The 21,760-nt window shown below is 45.1% G+C and overlaps 2 protein-coding genes across 2 annotated transcripts; both read right to left on the bottom strand.

Annotated features, from left to right (window-relative positions):
* Positions 1–1,327: 1,327 nt before the first annotated feature.
* Positions 1,328–2,816, bottom strand: HOXB8 (homeobox B8). Its single transcript, XM_074557848.1, has 2 exons — positions 2,378–2,816; positions 1,328–1,746 (listed from the first exon to the last, which is right to left on the bottom strand). The coding sequence occupies exons 1-2, from the start codon at positions 2,793–2,795 to the stop codon at positions 1,442–1,444; spliced, it is 723 nt and encodes a 240-aa protein (XP_074413949.1). The 5' UTR covers positions 2,796–2,816; the 3' UTR covers positions 1,328–1,441.
* An 11,180-nt stretch (positions 2,817–13,996) lies between these two features.
* On the bottom strand, positions 13,997–20,909 carry HOXB9 (homeobox B9). Its single transcript, XM_074557348.1, has 2 exons — positions 20,516–20,909; positions 13,997–14,232 (listed from the first exon to the last, which is right to left on the bottom strand). The coding sequence occupies exons 1-2, from the start codon at positions 20,907–20,909 to the stop codon at positions 13,997–13,999; spliced, it is 630 nt and encodes a 209-aa protein (XP_074413449.1).
* Positions 20,910–21,760: the final 851 nt, after the last annotated feature.

Consider the following 21,760-nt stretch of genomic DNA (forward strand, 5'->3'; position numbering starts at 1 on the left):
ATGGTGCGCGCTCTCCTTCCCCAAGGTTACGAGCATCCATCCCCGGCTCGGCTCAGCTGCGCCCCGCACAAAGCCGGCCCGGGAGCGCCCCGGGGGAGGGCGGGCGCAGAAAAAGGGGAAAAAGCCACAAAAACCCCCCAAAACCGCCGCGAATTCACCGGGGGTTACCTGGGTTACCTGCAGCGGGGGCTCCGGGAGCTGTCACAGCCGGGAGGAAGAGGAGGAAGAGGAGGAAGAGGAGGAAGAGGAGCAGGGCCCTTCCCCTCCCCGGCCCCAGCCCTGCCCGGCCCGGCCGAGCTTTTTCTCCTTTTTGTCCGCGCACAAATTTTTGAGTTTTTATTTCCTTTTCTGCGCGGGAGGAAGCGGAGCGGGGCTGAAAGAATGATGTCACAGAATTCTCGCTCGTAAACTTTATTGTAACTTTTCTTCCGCCGCTTCCAGGTTTAGACAATAGAACAAAGTGGTGAAAGAACAACAAAATATAGCATTAGTTCCCCCAATAAAGTAATTCACGTATACAGTATACATTCTTTTTCACAGTTAACCTAAAGATCACTTTACAACTTGCTCCACTGTGCGCATGCTAACTAAAGGAGAGAAAAACGCTTTTTTTTTTGCTTTTTTTTCGCTTTTTTTTCCCTTTTTTTTTTTTTTTTTCCTTATGGAAGAGACATTGAAAAATTGAGGAAAAAAAAAGGAAAAAAAAAAAACCAACTAACAGAGGCAAAGAAGAGGAGAGAGAAAGAGAGAGATAACTATAGCATAAATAGGCAGTTTCATGTTGTTGGGATGTTTGTCTCAATAGCTACCTCCAGTACATACAGATAAAACCACAACAAAAACCAGGGCCGGGAAACGAACTAAAACTCAAATTAAAGCAACAACAACAACACAAAAAAAAAAAAAAAAAACAACCACCCAATAATAATAATAATAAAAAAGTGCACAAATGTAATATCACATAACTCCTCTAGCGCTGAAAGCTATGTTAACCAACCCACCCCCCACGCCCCCGGAAAGAAGAGAGAGACAGCGAGAGAAGGACAGAGAGAGAGAGAGAGAGAGAGAGAGAGAGGATTTCACAGTCATGTTTTACAGAAGCTATTGCGTTACACTACCGCTAGTTAATAACTGGCAAAAGGCAGCGAGGGCTGGCGGTGCCTCCCGCCTCCCGCTCATTGTACCGCGGAGCGTCGGCTGTTTTATTTTACAGCAATAAAAGGGGTTGGGGGGTTTTTTTTGTGGGGTTTTTCTCTTTTTTTTTTTTGTGGGTTTTTTTTTTTTCCCCCTTTTCTCTTTTGTTTTTCTGGGTTGTTGTTTCTGTGTGTGTGTGTGTGTGTGTGCGTCCCCCAGCCCTCCCTTACACCGACTGCCATTAACGGGGGGCTCGGGGGGCTCCTCCACCCCGGCAGCGCTCGCCTTTCAGTCCTCAAAAATCCCTTTATTTCTTGTCCGCCTTCTGTGCTTCCCCTTCCTCGTCCACCTCCTGGGCCCTTTCCATTTTCTGTTTTTCCAGTTCCTCCTGCTCGCATTTGCTGCTGGGAAACTTGTCTTTGTTGTTCTCCTTTTTCCATTTCATCCTCCTGTTCTGGAACCAGATTTTGACCTGCCTCTCTGTCAACCCCAGGGCGTGCGAGACCTCGATCCTCCGTTTGCGGGTCAGGTAGGGATTAAACAGAAATTCCTTCTCCAGCTCCAGCGTCTGGTAGCGGCTGTAGGTTTGCCTCCCCCTCCTGCGTCCGGCGGCTGCTGGGGGATGGCGAAGGTTGCGGTGGGAGAGAGGAGGGGGGAAAAGCAGAGAAGGAGCTTGAGGAAAACACAAACCAGGCTCGGGGAAGGGCAGAGAGGGAATTGCGAGGTCCAGGGCGGAGATGGAGCCCCGGGAAGGGGATGGAGAGGAGGGGAAGGGGGGTCGCGCTCAGCCCACCCCGACAGCCCGGCTGGGGCTGCGCTTTGCACGCTGATTATCACCCCCAGCCCAAAAAAAAACACCCCCAAAATTAAAACAAATTAAAATCTACAGCAGAGAGCCCGGAGCGAGCGGCCAACAAAAACGAAGGGGCTTTTCGAGGCTATAAAAGTGCCATAAACTTTAGGGACGCTTCCTCCCACAGAAAGCCCGGCTCGCTCAGCCCCCAGAAGAAAAGCTCTCCTTCAGGGTAATTAAACTATAAAGCAATTTACAAGTGCAAAAGTTTACCCCCGTAAAGCACTAAAATACGAAATAAAAGAACCAGGCAGCCAAAGAAAGGACCGGGGTGGTGCGGGGGTGGGGGGGGCACAGAAAGAAAAGCAAAAATCCTCCAACAAAACGCCAAAAAACCCAAAAGAAACGCCGGGGAGGGGCGGGCGCGGAGCTGCGGAGCTGGGGGCTCACCTTGCGGTCGCATCCAGGGGAAGAGCTGCGTGGGAGAAGGGCTCTGCTCCGAGCTCTCCGCCTCCTCGGCCAGGCCGCCGGCCAGCTTGCAGTCCGCGTACTGCACCAGCTCGGGCTCCTGCGCCCCGAACAGGCTCTGCCGCTGCAGCGGCTCGTAGCCGTAGAAGTTGCCCGGCTCGCCATGGCACGCCACGGCGCACGGGTTCTGCTGGTACGGAGCGCCCGAGAGCGAAGAGGCGCCGTGGTAGAAGTCCTGCAGCTGCGGCGGGGGCTGGAAGGTGCCCCCCGCGCCCGGGCCGTACACCACGGTGGGTCTGCCCCCCAGATCCTGCGCGAAGCCGCAGTCGTAGTAGTTGGGGCGCAGGGAGTCGCCGGTTTTGTACTTGGAGAAGAGTGAGTTGACAAAATAGGAGCTCATTTTAATTTCAATCGCCGGTTTTTTTTTTTTTTTTTTTTTTTCTTCCTCTCTCTTCCTTTTTATATATATTTTTTTAAGCAGCCGGAAAAAAAAAAAATTAAAAATATTCAAAATTCACCCCCGGCAACAAACCAGACCACGAGAATCTAGGACGGCAAAAAAATATTTTCTTTTTCTCTTCCTTTTTTTTTTTTTTTTTTTTCCTCTCTGAGCAGGCAGCAAAAAAAAAAAAAAAAAAAATTAAAAAAATATTAAAAAAAAAAATCACCCCCAACAACAAAACCAGACCACGAGAATCTATTAGCGAAAAAAAGAAAGCGCTAAGATGCTAAGCAACGGCAGTTTGTGATTTCCAGGAATATAAAAGGAGGATATAATCAAAACTCTAAGCCTGCATGATATTGAATTCTTTCCTCCCCCCCCACCCCTAAAAAAAAAAAAAAAAAAAAAATCGCCACTTAAAGAGTTCTCGCTTTACATTTCCAAGAAGAGATGCCAGTTCATAAACAGTTTTCAGTGATTTACTTCGGCGCAAATGAGTTGTTTCATATTTTGCAGTGTCTTTTCATGATCATTTGCATCTATTACCAAAACCTCATCCTATTGGCTTCTCCTTACTCCACACGGACCCGGCACCGCATGATTGTGAGAGGAAGAGTGTGGGAGAATAAAGGAGGAAAAGCGAGCGAGGGGGAGCGGGCGAGGGAGAGGGAGGGAGAGGGGAAGGGAGAAGGAGGTGGGGTGAATATACGGATTAAATATGTTTAACTACCCCCATTAATGAGGTACCGCTCGCCTCACGACAAATCACGCACCCGGACCACCCAAAAGATTGATTTTTGGGGAGTGTTGGAAAATTAAAGAGGAGCGCTCGCAGTCGTTAATTTCGAAATTTTAACGAGGCAGTTTTAGCCTTTTTAAATGTCAGGGTCGCTTTGGAAAACTGTAAAAGAACACGATTTAATTGCTACCAGTTTTAAAAGGTCCTATAAATGTAATTGGTATTTTAATACAAGTTATCAAATCATACAGCTTCTTATCCTAAACATATTTTAAAACAAACGAGGTAGTCATATTTAACATTTTAATGATCAATTTCCTTATTATTGATAAAGGTTTAACTATCGCGTGAAGGGAATTGCGTTTGTAATAGCCCCCAAAAAAGGCCGTAAACTGTTTAACAAACTATAAAGCGCCATCAAGCCGGGGATGTTGTTGTTGTTTATGCCGCACTCCATAAAAGCCGCTCGGCTTTTACGAGCGCGCTCCTCCAGCGCCATAAACGCGGAGCTTTGCTCGGGAGCCTTGCGCGCCCGCGGAGGCGCCGATGTTGAACCCGAACCATCGCGGTTTTCCACCCAAAACCTCGGCTTTGCCTCCTCCTCCTCCTCCCCTTCCTCCTCCTCCTCCTCGCTGGGGATGACTCAAAAAACTCCAAATTTGGGGGCTCCCATCGCCCCCTCCCCTCCAGCCCCGCCTCGCCCCCCTCAACTTCCACTTCTTCATTTCACCCTTCTCCGTTTCACCCTTTAAATTTCATTTTTTTAATTCCATTTTCTAAATTTCATTTTTTTCCCCCCTCCCATTTTTATTTATTTATTTATTTTTTTTTCCCAGGGTAAAAAACCCTGCGGGGAGGGGTGGGGGGAAGAAGAACAGAGAAATTTTCGCTTTTATTGGCGTTTGGCGAGAGCGGAGCCCGGAGTTGCCCCTCGGATGCCGGCGCTGCAATTTCGCAGCGCCGGGAACACACAGGGGGTAGATTTGGAAATTCATTTCTCGCACTCAGCAAATATTACCCAGGCGTTCCTCGGTTCATAACGGCGCCAACCCCCCCAGAGCCCCCCGCAATTCCAGATGGGTTTTTCAGCCTTTCCAGCCTCTCTTTTCCTCCTCAATTTGGTTTTTTTTTTCCCCCCGTTTTGCCCCGCCTGGGTTTGTGCTCTGTCCGAACGGGGGTGAAGCCAAAAACTGAATTTTCGGAGGGTTCCGCTCCACTTGAGGCACAAAATTCAACCTCCGTTGCACGGAAAAGGAGGAGAAAGTTGAAATATTTCAGTTTTTTCTACCTTGGTTTTAAAAACAAATTTTAAAAATCGCCACTAAAATCCTCAGTGGGGGAAGGCGGGGAGCGAAGGAAGGCAGAAAAGAAGAGGGGGGAAAAAAAAGACAGAAAACCAAGATAGCAACGGAATAAAACTTTAAAGGCATCCTTAGAGAAATAATTTAAGTAAATACGCTTCCTTTATTTTGCGCGGGGATAATTCCAGCCGAGCCTAAGAGCCTTTCGCAGTAATTATTGCTGCTGGAGCACTTGCAGCGCTATAATTAAAGCTTTTCTCGCCCCTCTAAAACACGAGTTAACATTTTCTTTTTTCTCCCCACTTTTATTGCCGATCGAGCAGGTTTGGGTTTCATAAAACCGTCAAAAAAAAAGAAAAAAAAAAGAAAAAAAAAGCCCCGAAAATGGTGCGGAGAAGCAAACAGAGCTTTGGAACCTGGCAAAGGGGAGATGTTGGAATATCCAGGGGGGAAAAAAAAGAAAATAAAATGGAAACGGGATGGATGAAGTGGATTCGGGGCAGAAGTTTCTGCGCCCGAAGTTCGGGAAAGGGGAAATGGGGAAGAATTGGGGGATTTGGGCCGGGAAAGGAACATTTGGGCCAAGAGCGGGAGGATTCGGGTGCCCAGCAAAGCCCAGAAATCAACGGCTGATCCTAAATCATCGCCGCTCCCGATGAAAGGAAAATGTTTCCATTCCAAGGAAAACCGAGCGGGAGCGCGGCGTGGGTGTCGGGCAGAGATAATTTATAAACACCCAGCGGAGGAAAAGATTTATTGGGAATTCATAAGGCAAAAAAAAAAAAAAAAATGAAATAATAATAATAAAAAAAAAAAAAAGGAAGAGCCTCAAATCCTTTCCTCGCTAAACCTCAAGTTTGCTCCGCTCTGCCTCTCGCCGAATGCACAGGGGCGAGATTTTTCTTCATTTCGCTCATTTATTTCTGTTTGCGCTCGTATTTCACGTCGCGGCGATGAAACGGAGCCTCGAGATGCCGAAACTTTGCCTCTTAAAACAAGATTTCCCACCCTGCGGGCTGGAACTGTTCCGCCCTCACCCAAAATCTCGATTTTTGGAGCGGCGGGAGCGGTTTCTGGTGGAACTTGGGAGCAATTCTCGGCCAGGGAAAAAACCCCGTTTATACCGATTTGAAAGAAAACCCATCTTGAAATTATTGCCGCCGTTTGTAGCGGAAGAATTTACAACATCTGAGTAAATTTTTTGCCTCGTAATTCTGAGGAATCAAAGGCCGGAATCAAAGTGAGCTGGCGGAGTTAAAAGTTGACATTATTGCCTCCGCATCGGGGGTGTATTTAAATGTGCCCCAAACCTCGGTGGTTTAAGAGCATTTTGGGTTCATTTACGCGTTTGTGGCATTTAAAAAAAATATTTCTGAAGCCGTTAAAGTGAAGAATTCAAGCGAGGAGCGTCAGCAGCGCCAAAAGATGGGGCGGCCACGCCAGAAATGAGTGTTCAACTTCTAAAAGAAACAAATGCTCTTGTTTTGTTGCACGGTTGAGTTGGGGTTTTTTTTTTATTTAATTTAATTTTTTTTTTTTTTTTAATCCTGCGGTGGCTGGGATTATAAAACACATAAAATATCGAGCGGGGAAGGCGCAGATCATCCTAATGGCCGAGAGGGAAAATATTGTCCCGGCTCTGCGCGTCCCTTTCCCCCCGAAACCTTGGAGCCGCTCGCTTTTTTCAACCCCGCACACGTAAATCTGCGGGCCTGGGGTAATTCCAGCTGTCCTCCCACCTCCAGAGCGGCACAAAACAAAACCCGGCGCGCTTTTATTCCCTTTTAAACCAACATTTAGCGGGGATGGATGCGCGCCCCACCTCTCAGCGCAGCTCCTCCGCCGCCTTGCCGCGGTGCTTTTCCCCTTCCAGGCCTGACATAATTTAGCCTGGATCAAAAAAATAAAAATAAAAAAAAAATAAAAAAAAAGAGAGGAGATGTAAGCTATAAAACGGGCAAAGCAGCGATAATTAACCCAATATTTTACCTAATGGGATCAAGGTGTTCGCGCCCGGGGGGCGCCTCTAGCGTGGAGCGACGGCGCCACCTCGCGGCCGCGCGCGGAACTGCAGGCGGAGCCTCCCCGGCCGGGGGGAAAACCCAAAAAAAGGGAAAAAAACCCCATCAAAATCAAGAATTTCATCCTGGCCGGGAGGATAAAAAGGCTTCAAAAATACAAAAAGGAAAGGAGGAGAGGAGGAAAAGAGGAGGAAAACGAGAATGAGGGTTTTTTTTTGTCGCCTCGCTGGAGTTCCCTCAAAGTGCGGCAATAAAAAAATAAAATTTAAAAAAGAAAAAAGAGGCGAAGTGGGCTCGCTTTTGAAACGCGCCATTGTTTCGAATTCCGAGACTAAACAATTGGTCATTCTGCTGCCCGGGGCTGTAAAATCATCAAGAGCTTCCCCAGCCCAGACGTCTCGCCAGAACTTGGGGAGTGCGGGCGCTGCGGGTGCCTCCTGTGCGTGCGTTGTTGTTGTTGTGTGCAGGCCTGGAATTGCTTTAAAGGGAGGAAAAAAAAAAAGAAAAAAGAAAAAAAAAAAGGTTAAAAAAAAAAAAAAAAAGGAAAAAGAACAAAGGGAATCGTCCCGAGCGCTGGATTTTCACGGCATCTGCAAGAGGAGAATAAATTAGCAAAAGTCCCTCCCCGGCTTTTCTTTTTTTAAATCCCCAATTCTGATTTTTTTTTTGTTTTTTGGAGCTGTCCCCTCCCTCAGCAATAAAAAAAAAAAAAAGGAAAAAAATGAGAAATAAAATAAAAATAAAGTAAAAAGAGTGGAAGCTGCTGAGGGGCAGCCCCAGCGCTTTTCCGAGCGGGGCTTCCCCGCTCCTCGCAGTAATTTAGGAGTTCCTGAAAGTTTTCTTGCGCTGTTTCCTTTACAGCCGCTCAGTTCCTTAACCTTCAGAAATTTATACCCTATAAAGTTTTATAGCGGTCATATTCTTTTATGGCAGCGCGCTGCGCTGAATTTTCCTTTCTTTATGACAAGTTCCTTCCCTTTCTCTGCCTTCCCTCCGCCAGCTCCAAAATTCTTCCTTCTTCTTTTCTTCTTCTTTTGTTTTCTTTTCAGAGCTGCCCCAAAGAAAGGAGATTTTTTTTTTTTTTTGTTTTTCCCCTTTTTTTCCCCCCTAAAGAAGTGAAATATTGCCCTTTAGAGCGGCCGGTTTTGTTAAAAATTACCGGGTCCTGCTCCTCGCTACCTGTTCCCTGCGGGGTCAGCGGGGCTCGGGGCTTGCTCGGTGATTTTAAATTGTTATTATTTAAAATTTTTTTTTTTTTAATATAAAATAGTTTTCCGGGTTCTTGCGGGGCTTTGTGAGCGATAAAAACTCAAAGGAATTTCGGGAGGGAATCGCAGGAATGGCTGCTGGAAAAGGAACCGAGGTGACGCCGAGAGGGGACACAGGGCGGGGTTTTTTGGGATTTTTGGGTTTTTTTGTGGGTTTTTTTTTATTATTTTTGGGGGTTTTTTGGGGGGTTTTTTGGGTTTTTTTGGGGGTTTTTTGGGGGGTTTTTTTGGGTTTTTTTGGGGGTATTTTGGGGATTTTTTTTGGGATTTTGGGCTTTTTAATCTTTTCGGGAAAAGTTTTTCCATGGGCGAGAGGCGAATAAAGCGAGGAAAGGCAGAAAATCCACGCTGAGCCTTTTCCCCTCAGGCTGGGGCGGGAATAAAGAAAAGAAAACTCCAAAAAATAAAAAATTAAACCCGCGAACAAGGGGCAAAGGCGGCCCCAAGCTCGGGTGCCAGAAATTAAAATGAAATCAATAATTTTGATTTTGAAACATTCGGGAGCGCAGCAAGTTCGGGTGGGACCCAGCAAACTCTTGCTGCTCCCCAGTTGAATAATTTTGGAATAATTTTGGAATTATTTCGGAATTATTTCGGAATTATTTCGGAATTATTTCGGAATTATTTCGGAATTATTTCCACTGTTTCTGGGCTGATTTTTGGGAATCTGAACCCCCCCAAAAAAAAGCAGGAAAAACCAGGACGGGAATAATTGCGGGATTTGGGGCGAGGAACACAAAGACAGAGCTCGTTGTTCTAAAATCGATTTTTATTCTGGAGCATTAAAACATCTCTGGAAAATACATCCGGGCCGATGCTACAGAAAACAAAATTTTACAACATTTTCTCTTTTTTTTTTTTTTTCTTTATTTTTTTTTTTTTTTAAGATTTTTTTTTCCTATTAAAATCAGCTAACGTCTTCCACTCTATTCTCAAAGAACCTCATCGTCGTCATCTTAAAAATATCTGCTCTTTAGCACAACTCTAAGGAAAAGTGAGAAAAATCCGCTCCTAAATCCCGGCGGCCGAAACATCGAGGAACTCGTGGGAAATGAAAATTGAGGAGGATTTGGGCAAATCCGGGCTCCGTTGGGGACGAGAGGGGTTGGAGGAGAACCGAGCCGAGCTGGAAAATTCAGCTCAATCATCGTTTCCCACCCGTTTTCATTCATTTAATCCCATTTTTTATTAAATAAATCAGCATTTGGGGAAATCTCCCTGCTAAAAGGCCTCAAAATTTGAATTTTTTAGCTCAATTTTTAAAGTTTGGGTGGAGCTGAGCTCCCTCCGGCAGCACAAGGGTTAAACGTGGGAGCAGCTTCGGGCTGGAAAGTTTTTCACGAAAAAAAACCAAAATTGGAACCCCAAAAATGAAACAAATTTCGGGGGGATTCTCCCGAACCCTTCAGCTCTGGTTTCGCTTCTATGGGAGAGATAATTTTGAGGTTTTTTGGGGTTTTTTGGGGGTTTTTTGAGCGGGTTTGGAGCGGCGGAAATTTCAGCGCAGCTCCTCGGGATGGCGGAGGGAAGGGGAGGAAAAAATGGAAAACAAAAAAGAAAAAAAACCCAGAAAAAAAGAGCAGGAGCGGTTAAAAAACTGCAAATCGGCGGAATTTCGCTATCGCTGCTGCCCAGAGCGGCCCCGCTGATAAAACTTTCCCTGGAAACAGATTTGGGCTGGTTCCTCCTGATAAACTGCAGGGAGAATTTGACTTTTTTGTGCTTTTTTTTCACCCCCTGTCCCCATCCCGGAGCCCCTCAAAAGCCTCAAATTCTGAACTCCACGCACGGACCAAACTGGAGAAGTTTATTTCGATTTATTTTTTAAAAAATTCGTGTTTTTTTTTTTCCAGCCACTACCAATGCTGAACTCTTCGAAAAACTTTTTTTTTTTTTTAAATTTTTAATTTTTTTTTTTTTAATTTTTAAAAGAAAAAAAAATATTAAAAACAGGAATGAGAATCCACAGCACGGACAGGAACACGAGCACGAACACGGGTCACAAACACCCACACGGAACCGAACTAAACCCCCCCTGCCCTCCCGGCCCTCCCCAACCCCAAAATCGCCCCAAAAAGAGACAAAAAACCCCCAAATTTCCCCCCAAAAATCCGCGCTGCAGCCTCGGGGTGACGATGAGGATGAGGATGGAGGAAACCTCGGGAAATCCGCGCTGGAAGCGGCCGAAAAATCCCCCGAGCCCGGCGCGTTCAAGTATCCAAAAATCAGAATTTTTTTTTTAAAAAAAAAAAAAAAAGGCCGGGCTGGGCTCGGCGCTTTTATCTCTGCAGCAGCTCCAGGAAAAAGTCCAAAATTCCTCAATAAATTATAAATACCGAGCGCTACCAGCGGCCGGGCCCTCCCTGAAAGCTCCACTAAGGTAGTTTATTTATTTTCCATTTTTTTTTTGTGCGATTTTTTTTTTTTTTGCTTCTTTTTTTAATTTTTTTTTTTTTTTAATTTTTAAACTAGAAAATCCCGTTTTTTCCTCCTCTCTAAAAAGTCCGGGGGAAGTTGGCGGGGGGTTCTTCCGCCCTTTTCTTTTTCTCCTCAATAATTTACAGGGCCCCACGTTCCCCCCCTTTCTCTCCCTTCTCCTTTTTCTCCTTTTTCTCTTTTTTTCTCTCCTTCCCATCACAAAAAACCCAAATCCAGGCGATTCTGCCCCAAAAAAAACCCAAACTTCTCCTCCAAGTCCCAATTTCCTCCAAAAGCGCGGCCGGAATCCGAATTGCGCCAAATAATTGAAATAATTCAAATTTTTCATGGCAAACTGAGATTAAAAAATTTGAAATAAAAAGGGAATAAAAAATGGGGAGGGGGGACCCCAAACTGGGGCTGGAAATGATTTGTGGGGTGTAATTAAAGGCGGCCTTAATTAATGTGTCTGTGGTGCAGGGGTTTAATTAAAGCGTCTGGGAGGGTTTGGGGGGAAAAAATCCAAAATTTTTTTGGGGAAAAAAGAAAATAAAGGGGAGGTTTGGGGGGTTTTATTTTTGAGTTTTCTGGGGGAAAATTAAATAAAAAATGGGAAAAGTTGGTCCGACAGTGGGGAGGGAAAAAATGGGGGAGAAAAGGCAAAAAGGAAAGAAAGAAAAGAACCCCAAAAAGGGAACAAGGGAAGGGAAATGAACCCCAAAAAGGAGCCAAATTTGGGCCGAGCTGCACCAGAAGAAGAAAAGAGATTTAAAAATTTAAAATAACCAAAATTTCAGCTGGAACGGCGGAGCTGGGACTGGGGGAGGAGCCGGTGCCGCTTTTGGGGCGGTTTAGAGAAAAACACTGAATTTGGGGCCGCTGCCTCTGTCCCGTCCCTCCTTGCCCTGCTCGTTCCTTCCCCCCAAAAAAGATGAAGCAAAAAGAGATTTTTAAAGAGGAAAACAACCAAAATTTCAGCTGGAACAGCGCGGGAGAGGATCCGGTGCCGCTTTTGGGGAAAAACGCTGAGATTTGGGGCTTTCTCCTCTCTTTTGCCGCTCTCTCACTCCTCGCTTTGGGCTGAGTCACCTCCAGAAGGCGAAAAGAGATTTCAAAATTTAAAATAATCAGAATTTCAGCTGGAGCTGGGGCTGGGGGGAGGATCCGGCGCCGCTTTTGGGGCGGTTTGGAGAAAAACGCGGAGTTTTGATGGCGCTGCCTCTGCCGTCACTCCTTACCCCCGAAAGGAGCCGCGCTTTGTGCCAAAACACTAAAAGAGATTTTTAAAGAGGAAAACAACCAAAATTTCAGCTGGAACAACGGACTGGAGGAGGATCCAGGGCTGCTTTTGGGGCAGTTTGATGGAAAACGCTGAGTTTTGGGAGCTCTGTCCATCCCGTCACTCCGTGCCCTCCTCATTCATTTTCCCCAAAAGGAGCCGCACTTTGGGCCGCGTTGGACCCCAAAAAAAAGATTTTTAAATGAAAATAACCAGAATTTCAGCTGGAACAACAGGCTGGAGGAGGATCCAGGGCTGCTTTTGGGGCAGTTTGATGGAAAACGCTGAGTTTTGGGAGTTCTGTCCATCCCGTCACTCCGTGCCCTCCTCATTCATTTTCCCCAAAAGGAGCCGCACTTTGGGCCGCGTTGGACCCCAAAAAAAAGATTTTTAAATGAAAATAACCAGAATTTCAGCTGAAACAACAGACTGGGGGAGCTTCCGAGGCTGCTTTTGGGGCAGTTTGGAGGAAAACGCTGAACTTGGGGTCTCCACCTCTGTCCTGTCACTCTTTTCCCCAAAAAGGAGCCGCGCTTTGGGCTGAGTTGCTCCAAAAGAGATTTTTTAAAGAGGAAAATAAAATTTCAGCTGGAACAACAGACTGGGGGAGGATCCGGCCCCACTTTTGGGGCAGTTTGGAGAAAATCTCTGAGTTTTGGGAACTCTGCCAAACTCCTTTGTGGAGCCGCACTTTGGGCTCCTTTTACCTCCGTTCTCCAGAAGGAGAAAAGAGATTTAAAAAATGAAAATAACCAAAATTTCAGCTGGAACAACGGACTGGGGAGGATCCAGCGCTGCTTTTGGGGCAGTTTGGAGGAAAATGCAGAGTTTTGGGAGCTCTGTCCATCCCATCACTCCTTCTCATTCATTTTCCCCAAAAGGAGCCGCACTTTGGGTCTCGTTGAACCCCAGAAAAAAGATTTTTAAATGAAAATAACCAAAATTTCAGCTGGAACAACAGACTGGGGGAGCTTCCGAGGCTGCTTTTGGGGCAGTTTGGCGAAAAAACGCTGAGATTTGGGAGTGTGTCCTGTCCTGTCACTCCTGACCCCAAAAAGGAGCCGCGCTTTGGGCTGAGTTGATCCAAAACGTGAAAAATTCGATTTTTTAAAGAGGAAAATAAAATTTCAGCTGGAACAGCAGACTGGGGGAGTTTCCAGCGCCGCTTTTGGGGCAGTTTGGAGAAAATCTCTGAGTTTTGGGAACTCTGCCAAACTCCTTTTTGGAGCCGCACTTTGGGCTCCTTTTACCTCCGTTCTCCAGAAGGAGAAAAGAGATTTAAAAAATGAAAATAACCAAAATTTCAGCTGGAACAGCAGACTGGGGAGAATCCGGCGCCGCTTTTGGGGCAGTTTGGAGGAAAATGCAGAGTTTTGGGAGCTCTGCCTCTGTGTCCTCTCTCTCCTTACCCCAAAAAGGAGCCACGCTTTGGGCTGAGATTTTTTTGAAGAGAAAAATAAAATTTCCGCTGGAACAGCAGATGGGAGGAGGATCCAGCGCCGCTTTTGGGGCAGTTTGGAGAAAATCTCTGAGTTTTGATGGCGCTGCCTGTCCCGTCACTCCTTACCCCAAAAGGAGCCGCACTTTGGGCTGAGTTGCTCCAAAACGCAAAAATGAGATTTTTTGAAGAGGAAAATAAAATTTCAGCTGGAACAGCAGACTGTGAGGAGCTTCCAGCGCCTGTGGGGAGTTTCCGGCGCCGCTTTTGGGGCGGTTTGGAGGAAAATGCAGAGTTTTGGGAGTGCTGTCTCTCCTGTCACTCCTTACCCCGAAAGGAGCCGCGCTCTGGGCTGAGTTGCTCCAAAACACAAAAAGAGATTTTTTGAAGAGGAAAATAAAATTTCAGCTGGAACAGCAGACGGGAGGAGGATCCAACGCTGCTTTTGGGGCAGTTTGGAGAAAATCTCTGAGTTTTGATGGTGCTGCCTGTGCCGTCACTCCTTACCCTGAAAGGAGCTGCGCTTTGGGCTGAGTTGCTCCAAAACGCAAAAAGAGATTTTTCTTAAAGAGTAAAATAAAATTTCAGCTGGAACAACAGACTGTGAGGAGTTCCCAGCGCCTGTGAGGAGTTTCCAGCACCGCTTTTGGGGCGGTTTCGAGGGAAAAACCGCCGAGTTTTCGCCAACTCCGCCGTCACTCCTTGCCCTGCTCCTTGTTCATCTTCTTCATCTTCATCCGTCGGTTCTGGAACCAGATCTTGACCTGGCGCTCGCTGAGGTTGAGCAGCCGCGCCACCTCGTGCCGCCGCTCGCGGCTCAGGTACATGTTGAACAGGAACTCCTTCTCCAGCTCCAGCGTCTGGAATTTGCTGTACGGGCAGCGCTTCTTGCGCGACGAGCGCGCCTGCAGCCAGCTGGCGGCGGGGTTGGCTGCAAAAAGGGGGGTTTGAAGAGTAAAAATGGGGGGAATGGGAGGAATCGGGTTTAGGGGGTTTTTGGGGGTTTTTTTGGGGTTTTTTTGGGGTTTTTTTAAGGGGAGGTGGGTGGTGGTAGGCGGGCAATGGATGAAATGAAAGATGAAATGAAGCGAAGTAAAATAAAAAGGAAACTTGATGAAAGCCGACCAAACCAAACCCAACCAAACCCAAAAACAAACCAAAAACCAACAAAACCAATGAAACCAAACCAACCAAACCCAACCAACCCAAACCAAACTAAACCCAACCAAACCCAAAAACAAAACCAAAAACCAACCAAACAATGAAACCCAACCAAACCAACCCAAACCCAAAAACAAAACCAAAAACCAACCAAACCAATGAAACCAAACCAACCAAACCCAACCAAACCAACCCAAACCAAACCCAAAAACAAAACCAAAAACCAACCAAACCAACCCAAACCAATGAAACCAAACCAACCAAACCCAACCAAACCAACCCAAACCAAACCAAAAAAACAACAAAAACCAACCAAACCCAACCAACCCAAATCAAACCCAACCAAACCCAAAAACAAAACCAAAAACCCAGCCAAACCAATGAAACCAATGAAACCAAACCCAACCTAACCAAACCCAAACCAAACCAACCAAACCCAACCTAACCAACCCAAACCAAACCCAAAAACAAAACCAAAAACAAACCAAACCAAACCAAACCCAAAAACAAAACCAAAAACAAAACCAAAAGCCAACCAAACCCAAACCAACCAAACCAACCAAACCCAATCAAACCAAACCAAACCAAAAAACAAAACAAACCAAACCAAAAACAACAAAACAAAAACCAACCAAACCCAACCAACCCAAACCAAACCCAACCCAACCCAAAAACAAACCAAAAACCAACCAAACCAATGAAACCAAACCAACCCAAACCAAACCCAATCAAACCAAAAAACAAAACAAAAACCAACCAAACCAACCCAAACCCAAGCAACCCAACCCAAACCAAACCCAATCAAACCAAAAAACAAACCAAAAACCAACCAAACCAATGAAACCAAACCAACCAAACCCAACCTAACCAACCCAAACCAAACCAAATCAAACCAAAAAACAAAACAAAAACCAACCAAACCAACCAAACCCAACCAAACCAACCCAAACCAAACCAAAAAACAAAACAAAACAAACCAAAAACAACAAAACAAAAACCAACCAAACCCAAGCAACCCAACCCAAACCAAACCCAAAACCAAAACAGAAACCCAACCAAACCAATGAAACCAAACCAACCAAACCCAAAAACAAAACAAAAACCAACCAAACCAACCCAAACCCAACCCAACCAAACCAAACCAAACCAAACCAAAAACAAAACAAAAACCAACCAAACCCAACCAAACCACTTCAAACCCAAACCAAAACCCAATCAAACAAAAAAAAAAAAAACAAAGCCCAAAACTAAAACTAATGAAACCAAACCAAACCAAACCAAAGCAACAAAAACCACACAAACCAAGCAAGCAAAAACACCAAATCCAAAACTAAAAGCAAACAGAACTAAACCAAACCCGGAAGAAAACAAAAATAAAAACAAAACCACAAACAGACAAAAAAGAAACAACTAAAAACCCAACCCCAAGGCCCAAAAAAACCCCTAGAAAATAATGAAAGAATCCTTTTGAAAACCCCAAAAATTCCCCAAAAATTCCAGCGGAGCCGGAGCTGGGACTGGGGGGGTGGGAGCTGAGGGGGTGACGTTGTCCCCGCACCCCAAATTTGGGGTGAACCCCGAGGGGTTTGGGGTTCATTTCTGTGGGTTTGGGGTGAATTTCTGTGGCTTTTTGGGTTCATTTCTGCGGGTTTTGAGTGAATTTTTGTGAGTTTTGGGGGAGGTTCTGTGGGTTTTGGGTGCACCTCGAGGGTTTTGGGGTCCCTGTCTGGAGGTTTTTGGGTGAATTTCTGTGGGTTTTTGGGTGCACCCCAAAAGTTTTTGGGGTTAATTTCTGTAGGTTTAGGATGGATCCCGGGGTTTTTGATTTTTTTTCTCCAGGTTTTGTGTTCATTTCCCCGGGGTTTTTGGGTGAATTTCTCCAGGTTTTGGGGTGAATTTCCCCGGAGTTTTTGGGTGAATTTCCCCGGGGTTTTGGGTGAATTTCCCCAGGTTTTGGGGTGAATTTCCCCGGGGTTTTTGGGTGAATTTCTCCGGGTTTTGGGCTGAATTTCCCCGGGGTTTTTGGGTTCATTTCTGTGGGTTTTGGGGTCCCGCCCCAGCCCCCCACATTCCACACAAACAAACCAACCCCAAATTTTCCCTTTTCTCCCCATTTTCCTCAGGATTTTCTCCCCCAGCCCCATCAAGCAGGGAGGGGAGACCTGGAGGGGCTTTTCCCGAAAAAAAAAAAAAAAATCCTGGCAATTTAAATTTTTTTTTAATTAAATTTTTTGGTGCAATCTGGCCCCAAAATCCCTCTCTGGCTGCCACCACTCCCAGCCAGTGACATTGGCAGGGCTGGAAATGCAGCCAAAAATAAATAAATAAAAATAAATATAAATAAATAAAAGTAAATAAATAAATAAATAAATAAATAAATAAATAAATAAATAAATATTTTTTTACAATAATTGCAGTTATCTTTTAATTATGTGATACCGTAAATCGAGACAAATAAGTTACATTTACAATAAAAGAAACGAATTGATAAAAGAAGTGAAATCCAAAAGGAACACGTGGAAATAAAAAAATAAATAATGTTTGAAAAAAATAAATCAATAAAATTAGGAATAAATAAAAGCCCGCCCTCGTCAGGCTGGCGGGTGGGAGAAGCTTCGTGGGAATGGTGGAATAAAAAATGATAATTTTTGGGGATATTTGGGAAGTTTTGATAATTTTTGGGGATATTTGGGGAGTTTTTCCATGGAGGGAGGCGAAATTTTGGGAGCCGAGCCCGCCCCGCTGGCAGCGGCCGAGGCGGCGAAAATCGCACCCGAAAGCGAAGTGGTTTTAGGGTAAATATTGGGATTTTCGCTAATCACGTGCAAATATCGGTAACGGGGGAGGGAGGGAGGAAGGCCACGGCACAAATTCCCCTTTTATTCCCTTTTTTACCCCAGAATCGCGGCTGGAGCCAAAACCCCGCACAGAAACTCCTGGGCCGCCCCAAACACCCCCCAAAAATCCAATTTATTGATTATTTCCAATTAAAAAAAAATATAAAATATCAATCCCGTGCGAGTCCTGCCCCTTCCGAGTTTGCAGGGCTGTTTCCTCCCCGGAATTGACTGGATCCAATATGCAGAATTAATAATTAAAGAGGAGGAAAGCTGTTAATAATTGATATTGTTAATCCTGCCCGCCATCCTTTAATGGCCGCGCTCCAGCCCGCCGGGTTCGGGGCATTTTGGGGTCGTTTAAATGGATTTTTATTTTATTTCCTCACAAATCCCCTGGCAGGAAAGCGAATGGGGAGAGAGGTCCTGGCATCTCTTTTATTTTTGTTTTTTTTTTTCTCCAAAATCCAGTAAAATAAATTAACAGCTTCCAGGCAGGGATTCATTAGGGAGAAACAACAATTAAAAAAAAGGGGGAAAACGGGAAAATCGGAATCAGGACTGGCTGCAAAACAGCCCGGAACGCCAGCAAGAAATTTAATTATTATTGAAATAAAAATAAAAAAACCGCACGGAAAGCAGAGCGGCTTGGAGAGGGATTATTTTGGGACAAAATGTTCCATTTTCGGGGTTTTTTTTTTTTTGGGTTTGTTCTGGATCCCTGCCCAGCGCAACAGAAAAGAACTTTTCTTCTGGGCGAGTTCATGGAGAGGGGAAAGGGAAAATAAATTAAAAGTGAATTTAAAAACAGCAGCAGCAAGGAAAAAAAGCGCTGCGAGAGGAAATGGCGAGGGGGGAGAGAAAAATCCGAGTTTTTAATGGGAAAAAAGTTCATTTAAAGGGAGAAAAAATGGGAATTTCCACCACCCGGCCGGGCGCTGCTGCTCTGCCAGGCTGGAAAAATTCGGGATTTTAGGGGGAAAAAAACCTCACTTTTTTAAAAATGGAAAAATCCGCTTTTTAATAGAAAAATTCGAGTTTTTATGGAAAAAATTCCCTTTTTATTTTAAAATTCGGGATTTTAGGGAAAAAAACCCCAATTTTTTAAAAAATGGAAAAATCCACTTTTTAATAGAAAAATTCGAGTTTTTATGGAAAAAATTCCCCTTTTTTAGTGAAAAAATCCGGGTTTTATGGAAAAAGTCGGGTTTTAATGGAAAAATTCGGTGTTTTTATGGAAAAAATCGGGTTTTAATGGAAAAGTTGGGGGTTTTTATGGAAAAGTTCGGGTTTTTTTAATGGAAAAATCTTCTCCTGGAGGGCAAAACCACTGCGGGGTCACCTTGGAGCAGAACCAGGCGCCAGCAGGAGGTGACGCCGCCAAGCCAAATATTAGCATTAAAAATAACAATATTAATATTATTAATAGCATTAACCACCCTCCGGGCCGATTATTTGGATTATTTTAAATCCATATTTCACGCGGAAAAACGGAGCCCGGCCTGGAGTTTCAGCGTCTCCGCAATCCGGCGAAATTACGAATAAAAACTGATATAAAAGCGATATAAAAGCGATATAAAACCGATATAAAAGCGATATAAAAGCGATATAAAAGCTGATATAAAAGCTAATTAACTCCAACGCGCCCTCCCTCCTTCTCCGGTTGTATTTTGGGTTTTTTTTAAAGCAGGAAGGAGCGTGGCTCTGAAATATTCATCGCCGCTAATAAACAAACAATTAACGGCGCAAATAAATGAACTCCGCGCTCGGGAGGCAGCGCCGGCAAAGGCAGCGCGGAACCTCCGCCGGGAACATTTTCCCATTTTTCCTCTTTTTTCCCCGTTTTTCCCCCTTTTTTCTCCCTCACTTTCCTCCCCTTGCGGAGTTTCCGCGCTTCCCTCACAGTGAACTTTTCCCGGAGATTTTTCCCCTTTTTCCCCATTTTTCTCCCCGTTTTCCTCACCGTCCTCCCCCGCGGTGTTTCCGCGCTTTCCCCGCTGAACTTTTCCCATCAATTTTTCCTCTTTTTTTTCCCCTTTTTTCCCCCTTTTTTTCTCCCTCACTTTCCTCCCCTTGCGGAGTTTCCGCGTTTCCCTCCCAGTGAATTTTTCCCGGAGATTTTTCCCCTTTTTCCCCATTTTTCCCCCTTTTCCTCACTGTCCTCCCCCGCGGTGTTTCCGCGTTTCCCGCCCAGTGAACTTTTCCCGGAGATTTTTCCCCTTTTTCCCCTTTTTCCCCATTTTCCTCACTTTTCCTCACTTTCCTCCCCTTGCGGAGTTTCCGCTTTTCCCTCCCAGTGAATTTTTCCCGGAGATTTTTCCCCTTTTTCCCCATTTTTTCCCTCTTTTCCTCACTTTCCTCCCCCGCGGTGTTTCCGCGCTTTCCCCGCTGAACTTTTCCCATCAATTTTTCCTCTTTTTCCCCCCTTTCCTCTCCCTTTCCACCCCGCGCAGTTTCCGCTCTTCCCCCGCTGAACTTTTTCCCTTCATTTTTTTTCTTTTCTCCCCATTTTTCCCCCCTCTTTCCTCTCCATTTCCACCCCGCGGCTTTTCCGCGCTGCCCCTCCGCCCTCCACCGCGGAATTTCCTCCCGTTTTCCTGCACTTTCCTCCCTTTTCCTGGGTTTTCCTGGGTCTTCCTGGGTCTTCCTGCCGTTTTGCTGCCTTTTCCTGAATTTTCCTGCCGTTTTCTTGCGTTTTCCTGTTGTTTTCCTATATTTTCCTGTATTTTCCTGCCGTTTTCTTGCGCTTTCCTGAGTTTTCCTGCCGTTTTCCTATATTTTCCTGGATTTTCCTGCATTTTCCTGCATTTTCCTGCCGTTTTCCTATATTTTCCTGTATTTTCCTGCCGTTTTGCTGCCTTTTCCTGCATTTTCCTGCCGTTTTCCTATATTTTCCTGTATTTTCCTGCCGTTTTCCTGCATTTTCCTGCCGTTTTCCTGGATTTTCCTGTGTTTTCCTCCGTCCCTGCCTCTCTCTCTCCTCTCCTCTCCTCACTCTCTCTCCATGCCCAACCCCAAAAATCCCGATTTTTTTATTTCCATTTCCTCACCCCCCTTCTCTCCCATCCCATCCCATCCCATCCCATCCCATCCCTGCCCCTCCCCTTCCCCTCCCTTCCCCTCCCCAGCCCCGATTTTCAACTTTCACCCCCCCCTTTTTTTTTGTTTTTATTTTCATTTTTATTGCGCCTCTCCCTTTCCCCTTTTATCACTCACTTTGATCTCGGCCGGCTTTGTCCTCGCTTCCTCCGCCGGGTTTACGATCCTCGAAGCCGCCGCCGCGCCGCGGGACCATGGGGGCGATGCCCAGCGCGTCCTCCCGCGGTTCCTCCGGGCCGAAGCCGCCCTTGGGCCCATCCAGGACCCGGCCGAGCTCGGCTTTGGCCGGGCCGGGCCCCGCTTCCAGCCAGGGCTGCCCCAGGAAGGCGGGGAAGGCGGCGGGGCCGGGCCACGAGGGTTGGAAACTGCACGAGGGGAACTCGAGGGGTTCTCCGGGGGCTCGGGGGGCGGCGAAAGGAGCGGGGGGGAATTTAGGGGAGGGGGATTCGTCGCCCTCGTGGCTGATGATGGAGTCGACGTAGTAATTGCTGAGGGTGCCAGAGATGGACATGGTGAGGCATCGTACGGGGCGGCGCTTGGGGTGGAAATTTCAAATTGTGGAGTGGGGAAAAATAGCAAAAAAACCCCTTAAAATTAAATATATATATATAAAAACTCCTCTAAAATTAAAATTAAACTCTTGGAGTAAAAAGGAAAAAAAAGCATAAAATTAAAATGAAACTCTTAGAGTAAAAAGGAAAAAAAAGCATAAAATTAAAATGAAACTCTTAGAATAAAAAGGAAAAAAAAGCATAAAATTAAAATGAAACTCTTAGGATAAAAAGGAAAAAAAAGCATAAAATTAAAATGAAACTCTTAGAGTAAAAAGGGAAAAAAAGCATAAAATTAAAATGAAACTCCTAGAGTTAAAAGGAAAGAAGTCATAAAATTAAGATGAAACTCCTAGAGTTAAAAGGAAAAAAAAAAACATAAAATTAAAGGAAAAAGAAATAAAAAAGGAAAAAATTGAAAGGAAAGAAAGCGTAAAAGGAAAAGGAAGGAAACCGTAACATTAAAAGAAAAGAGAGCGTAAAATGATAAGGAAAGGAACCATCGGGTTTAAAGAAGAGACAGCATAAAATTAAAAGAAAAGACAGCGGAAAATTATAAGGAAAGAAATCATAATGTTAAAAGAAAAGAAAGCATAAAATGAAAAGGAAAGAGATCATAAAACGAAAAGAAAACAAACCATAAAATGATAAGAAAAGAAACACTGAAATGAAAAGAAAAGAAATCCTAAAATTCAAAAAAAAAAAAAAAAAAGACCCTAAAATGAAAAGAAACAAACCCGAAAATTAAAACAGAACTTTAAATTAAAAATAAAACAGACCCGAAAATTAAAAGAAGAGAAACCATAAAATT

The sequence above is a fragment of the Zonotrichia albicollis genome, chromosome 23 (genome assembly GCF_047830755.1).
Source record: "Zonotrichia albicollis isolate bZonAlb1 chromosome 23, bZonAlb1.hap1, whole genome shotgun sequence".
Taxonomy (NCBI): Eukaryota; Metazoa; Chordata; class Aves; order Passeriformes; family Passerellidae; genus Zonotrichia; species Zonotrichia albicollis.